Source organism: Pristiophorus japonicus, chromosome 33, assembly GCF_044704955.1.
Source record: "Pristiophorus japonicus isolate sPriJap1 chromosome 33, sPriJap1.hap1, whole genome shotgun sequence".
Classification (NCBI taxonomy): Eukaryota; Metazoa; Chordata; class Chondrichthyes; family Pristiophoridae; genus Pristiophorus; species Pristiophorus japonicus.
The window spans coordinates 1,747,037-1,753,118 of record NC_092009.1 but is presented as its reverse complement, the minus strand read 5'-3'; the positions used below and the strand labels follow the sequence as shown (position 1 = coordinate 1,753,118).

The 6,082-nt window shown below is 47.8% G+C and overlaps 1 protein-coding gene across 1 annotated transcript; it reads left to right on the top strand.

Moving 5' to 3' along the window:
- The first annotated feature begins 1,608 nt into the window (after positions 1–1,608).
- LOC139240658 (histone H2B 1.2-like) lies at positions 1,609–2,004 on the top strand. The gene has a single exon (XM_070869223.1). It carries the CDS (start codon positions 1,609–1,611, stop codon positions 2,002–2,004), a length of 396 nt encoding a protein of 131 aa, XP_070725324.1.
- Positions 2,005–6,082: the final 4,078 nt, after the last annotated feature.

Genomic DNA, 6,082 nt, shown 5'->3' with positions numbered 1-6,082 from the left:
CAATTGTTTCATATGATCCGTTTATCTGCACATATTTTTTTTCATTGCATTTAGTCAGTGGAATCAAATTCAAATTGAAACCAGCTTTGCAGGCTTGATGCTCTATTCACGCATCGAATATTAGAGAGATCCTGTGGGGTACACGCTACGTCCTGTAGCTGAAAGTTAGTAACAGACTGTTTGTTGTTTTTTGTTTAGTGATCTCGGGCCTGTTTGCCTTGATGTCCAGGGTAGGTATAGCTAAGAGTGGCACTCTGGACGGTATGGGAAACTGGGACTTGTCCCTTAGAATAATCAAAGACATGAGAACTGAAACAATCTAGAGCTAGAAAGGAGAAAAGGGGCAACATGAAGCAGTCAGTGACAGGATATCAAATATCATGGAGATACCAATATCGACACACTGTTAAAATATTAAACTCTTGCCCACTTTTAGGATTTATTAACATCAGCAGAAACAAATCCCAATTGACAGAATTAACACTAGTCAGTCAGGATGCGATTAACAGCAGTAATAACATTAGAACACAACCCCTGCAGTCACTTGAGAACTCGCAATTCAGATGACTGAGTGAATCCCTCCCCACAATTCCCCAGTGTGAACTCGCTGGAGTTTCAGCAGGTTGGATGACTGAGTGAACCCTGCCCACACAGAGAGCAGGTGAACGGCATCTCCCCGGTGTGACGGCGACGATGCCTTTCGAGATCGGACTCGAAACTGATTAACAGTCTCCACATTCCCATGGTTTCTCCATGATGCAGGTGTCCTTTTGTGTCCCAGGTTGGATGCTCAGTTGAAGTTTGCTCCACACATAGAACACGTGCAGTTTCTCCCCGCTGTGAATGGTGCGATGTTTTTTCAGGCTGGCTCTTTCCACAGTCAGTGCACTGGAAAACTCTCACTCGATTGTGTGTGTGTGTTTCCAGTCACACTGATGTTTGAAATATTTTCTCACAGACAGAAAGACAAACATTGCTCCTTTCACATTCAAAGGCAGACGATGTTCATCATTTCCAGCTAAGATGTTTGGGTTCAAACCTGCACCCGCTGTGCGCAGAGTGAGAATAAAATCAATCGGATGCTGATTTTCTCTGCTGGTCACTGAGCCTTTCATGCCGGCCCAATAGGGTGAGCCTGTGCCAGCCCAATAGGGTGAGCCTGCGCTGGCTCGATAGGGTGAGACTGTGTTTGCCCGATAGGGTGAGCCCTGTGCTGGCCCGATAGCGTGAGCCTAGGCTGGCCCACAGGGTGTGACCGGACTGGGACAATCGGGTGAGCCTGGACTGGCCTGTTGGTGTGAGCTTGGGCTGGCCCGATAGGGCGAGACTGAGCTGGCCCAATAGGATGAGCTGGTCCAATAGGGTGAGACCGGGCTGGCCCAAAAGAGTGAGCCTGAGCTGGCTCAATAGGATGAGTCCGGGCCCAGGGTCACCAAATAACAATGAGAACTACAAGGCTTCCTTTCAGGGACCCTGATCAATCATAATTTCGCGCACCCTGAAGCCCCGCCCACACTTTGTCCCTGCACAAAAGGCCGCGCATGCGCTGTGAGACCCGCCCTAACCAAGATGGTGACGGTGAGCACGCTCTCTGGGTGCCCTGCCCAAATGGCGACAGCTGATAAACACCCACCGGCGGGGAAAAGAGTTACTGCCAAGAAAGGCGCCAAGAAAACGATCACCAAAGCGCCACTGAATGGCGGCAAGAAGCGGGTAAAATCGAGGAAGGAAAGTTACACTATCTACATCCACAAAGTGATGAAGCAGGTTGACCCCGACACCGGCATCTCCTCCAAGGCCATGGACATCATGAACTCGGTTGTGAACGATATTTTGGAGCACATCGTGGGGGAGGCTTCCCGCCTGGTCCATTACAACAAGCGCCGCAACATCAGCTCCCGGGTGATCCAGACCGCCGTGCGCCTGCTGCTGCCCGGGGAGCTGGCCAAGCACGCCGTGTCGGAAGGGACAAAGGTGGTGACCAAGTACACCAGCTCCAAGTAAAACTGCACGCTGTCCTGGGAGATCAAACCGCTAAACATGAGCCACCACAACCTTACTAAGCTGGACAAACCTTTAAAATCAATTTACAGTAATTATTTCCCGAGCACGTGTGCAGGACAACCGTTGATGTTAAAGCTGCAGCTTGGAATTATCAGATCAGCAGCTTCACTCTCCGGATGAACCTTAGCATCGCTGTTGAATTTCCCACCAAACTCAAACAGGGTCCCTGGTCGCGCTTTCCCTTTGCTCTCAGACCCGTTCATTTACACTCCCTGCCGATGAATTAAGAGCTTGTTTTTGGGGTGAGACCCAAGACTTTAGCCATCTCGTTTTCTCTCATGCCTCCTTTAAATTAAAAAAATTCTTATTAGGGGTCAAACTATTTATTAACCCGACACTCCCCGCAGTGTAACAACCCAGAATGAGAGTTTTTACAGAGGCCAGAACCGGGACAGTTTGAACACTCTGTCCCTCTTCTCTTTTCACAGAAGGACTCCCCGTTCTGGTCTCACTCCTGCCTTTCTGGGGGATCGATCGATAATCTATAAAAGCCCACATTTACAAAGATTGAGCTGGAAGGTGTTCCATTACAGAATCAGTGGGGATTGATTCCCGCCCATTACAGATAGTTTGAAATATAATTTAATCTTGATTGTAACAGTCAGGAACTTGCAAGGGAAGTATGGAATAAGACAAAAGGAATTAAAACGTGTTGCGAAATCTTTGACAAACCTTGACTTTATTAATCCGCATTTCTTGGTGGGTTTTTTGAAATTAAAAATACGTTAGCTTGTAGTGGGGAAATGCTTGAAACTATCATTCAGGAAGAAATAGCGGGACATCTAGATAGGAATAGTGCAATCAAGCAGACGCAGCATGGATTCATGAAGGGGAAATCATGTTTAACTAATTTACTGGAATTCTTTGAGGATATAAGGAGCATGGTGGATAGAGGTGTACCGATGGATGTGGTGTATTTAGATTTCCAAAAGACTTTCGATAAGGTGCCACACAAAAGGTTACTGCAGAAGATAACGGTACGCAGAGTCATAGGAAATCTATGAGCATGGATAGAGAATTGGCTGGCGAACAGAAAGCAGAGATTCGGGATAAATGGGTCCTTTTCGGGTTGGAAATCAGTGGTTAGTGGTGTGCCATAGGGATCAGTGCTGGGACCACAACTGTTTACAGTATACATAGATGACCTGGAAGAGGGGACAGAGTATAGTGCAACAAAATTTGCAGATGACACAAAGATTAATGGGAAAGCGGGTTGTGTAGAGGACTCAGAGAGGCTGCAAAGAGATTTAGATAGGTTAAACGAATGTGATAAGGTTTGGCAGATGGAATACAATGTCGGAAAGTGTGAGGTCATCCACCTTGGGGAAAAAACAGTAAAAAGGAATATTATTTGAATGGGGAGAAATTATAACATGCTGCGGTGCAGAGGGACCTGGTGATCCTTGTACATGAATCCCAAAAAGTTAGTTTGTACGTGCAGCAGGTAATCAGGAAGGCGAATGGCATGTTGGCCTTCATTTGGGGGGGATTGGCGTATAAAAGCAGAGAGGTCCTTCTGCCACTATATAGGATATTGATGAGGCCGCACCTGGAGTACTGCGTGCAGTTTTGGTCACCTTACTTAAGGAAGGATAGACTAGCTTTGGAGGGGGTACACAGACGATTCACGAGGCTGATTCCGGAGATGAGGGGGTTACCTTATGATGATAGATTAAGTAGACTGGGTCTTTACTCGTTGGAGTTCAGAAGGATGAGGGGTGATCTTATAGAAACATTTAAAATAATGAAAGGGATAGACAAGATAGAGGCAGAGAGGTTGTATCCACTGGTCGGGGAGACTTGAACTAGGGAGCACAGGCTCAAAATACGGGGGAGCCAATTTAAAACCGAGTTGAGAAGGAATTTCTTCTCCCAGAGAGTTGTCAATCTGTGGAATTCTCTGCCCAAGGAAGCAGTTGAGGCTAACTCATTGAATGTATTCAAGTCACTGACCGATAGATTTTTAACCAATCAGTATATTAAGGGTTACGGGCAGCGGGCGGGTAAGTGGAGCTGTGTTCACGGTCAGATCAGCCATGATCTTGTTAAATGGCGGAGCAGGCTCGAGGGGCTAGATGGCCTACTCCTGTTCCTAATTCTTATGTTCTGACGGTTGGAGATAGTAATTGGTCATCGGAAAAGTTCCCAGGTGTTTTAATGAAGGACCTAATATACCAGATTACGAACTACATATTGAAGGGTGGAAGATGCCTGTGCGGGGATTAATTTAACATGTGGTTGCCGTTGTACACCAGCCACCACACAGGCTTGACAGAACTAGGTTTTGGTCCTGCGGCAAGCATTACCCAATACGACCTGGAGACCAGCTCTGCTGCACGGACCTAGTGCACACATATCTCACTGTGGGCTGGCCCGTGCTGTCCCTGGGCCTTCGGCTCTTCTGGGCCCTGAGCTCACGTCTCTCCCGGGTACCGATCACAAGTCTCTACAATCTCTGGCCGCTCCTTTGTCCCTCCAGCTGTACCTGCCCGCACTGCAATCAGCGACCAGGCTTCACAGCAGCCCTCCTGCAGCAGCAAGCGCTGCTCCCTGCAATGGTACCCTGCTGCACGCTGCTCCATCTAATGGTCTCGGCTTGCTGATATACGGTACAAGAAAGGCAGATGTTGGAGGAATTTCTCATTCTTTCTCTGAACTTGTAGATTGTGCAAATATTTGGTAGAGGCACAACCGGCGGTAAAGCTCGGGCCAAGGCCAAGTCTCGCCCCTCCCGGGCCGGACTGCAGTTCCCTGTGGGCCGTGTTCACAGGCTCCTGCGGACGGGGAACTACGCTGAGCGTGTGGGTGCCGGAGCCCCGGTCTACATGGCTGCTGTGCTCGAGTATCTGACCGGCTGAAATCCTGGAGCTGGTCGGCCACGCAGCCCTCGACAACAAGAATATCCGCATCATCCCCAGCCACCTGCAGCTGGCTATCCGCAACGACCAGGAGCTCAACAAGCTGCTGGGAATGGTGACCATCGCTCAGGGCGCGTTGCTGCCCAATATCCAGGCTGTGCTGCTGCCCAAGGAAACCACCAGTGTGTCCAAGAGCAAGTATAGCGGACAGGATTTAATCTAATAACCCAAACGCTCTTTTCAAACTCACTAACAATATCTGTGAAAGGGCTGCTTGCTGTTCTATGCATCTCAATTATCCCAGATTTAATTTAACATATTATATCTCCGTAATTACGCCGAGAATTTCTTGATCAGAAATTAGCCACAGATATTCTCAATTAGGAACATGATGAAAATGTAGAAATCTCGATCGCCAAACACTGCAGCGGATCTTCAGATCAGTGAATCAATATAGAGAGGGACTGGCTTCAGGGAAACACAACCGACAGGACATGAACGTGAGACCGCCCGTCATTGTGCACGTTGTTGGGAGAGCCGAATATGAACGGATGTTAAGAGCCGAGTATAAAGGGAATGTACTGTTAATGGGCTCACCGTCCATTATTGGGGAAGTAATTCAATAGGCTGAAGGATATAAATCCATGATCACAGTGGTCCATGCAGATTTTCGCCGTTGAATTTGCATACAGGAGGGAACTAGAATTACAGCTATGGTTAAATCAAAATATTACAAAGAGTATCCCACCTGTCCCCACATTAAGAGCTGTGTTAAAGGTGAGATACCGAATTTAGATATGTGCAGTGGGATCAGTTCACTATCAGATCTCCCACTGAGAGTTTCCGCCCACATTGGCGGGAGTTATCGGTATATTGGGCATCCCAATCACATTCAAACCTGGATGAAACCCTGTCATTTTAACCTGTGAGGGACCGCCCCCAGCAGTGATTGGCTGGCGCCGAGCGCCCTTCCAGCTTCAATCCAATCAAATATGAGGGAACTAAGCGGTGGAAGGTACTGGCCACTGATTGGCTGAACTGGGATTGAGCATCATTTTCACAAATCTGTTAATTTCACTGCAGGACTGACCGATTTAACAAAAACATTGAACATTTTATCAATAGAGAGAGAAGGGGCCACTCTGCCGTCTAACCCTTCC

Coding starts and splice junctions, on each gene's coding strand:
- LOC139240658 (XM_070869223.1), top strand. CDS start 1,609: ATGGCGACAGCTGATAAACACCCACCGGCGGGGAAAAGAGTTACTGCC.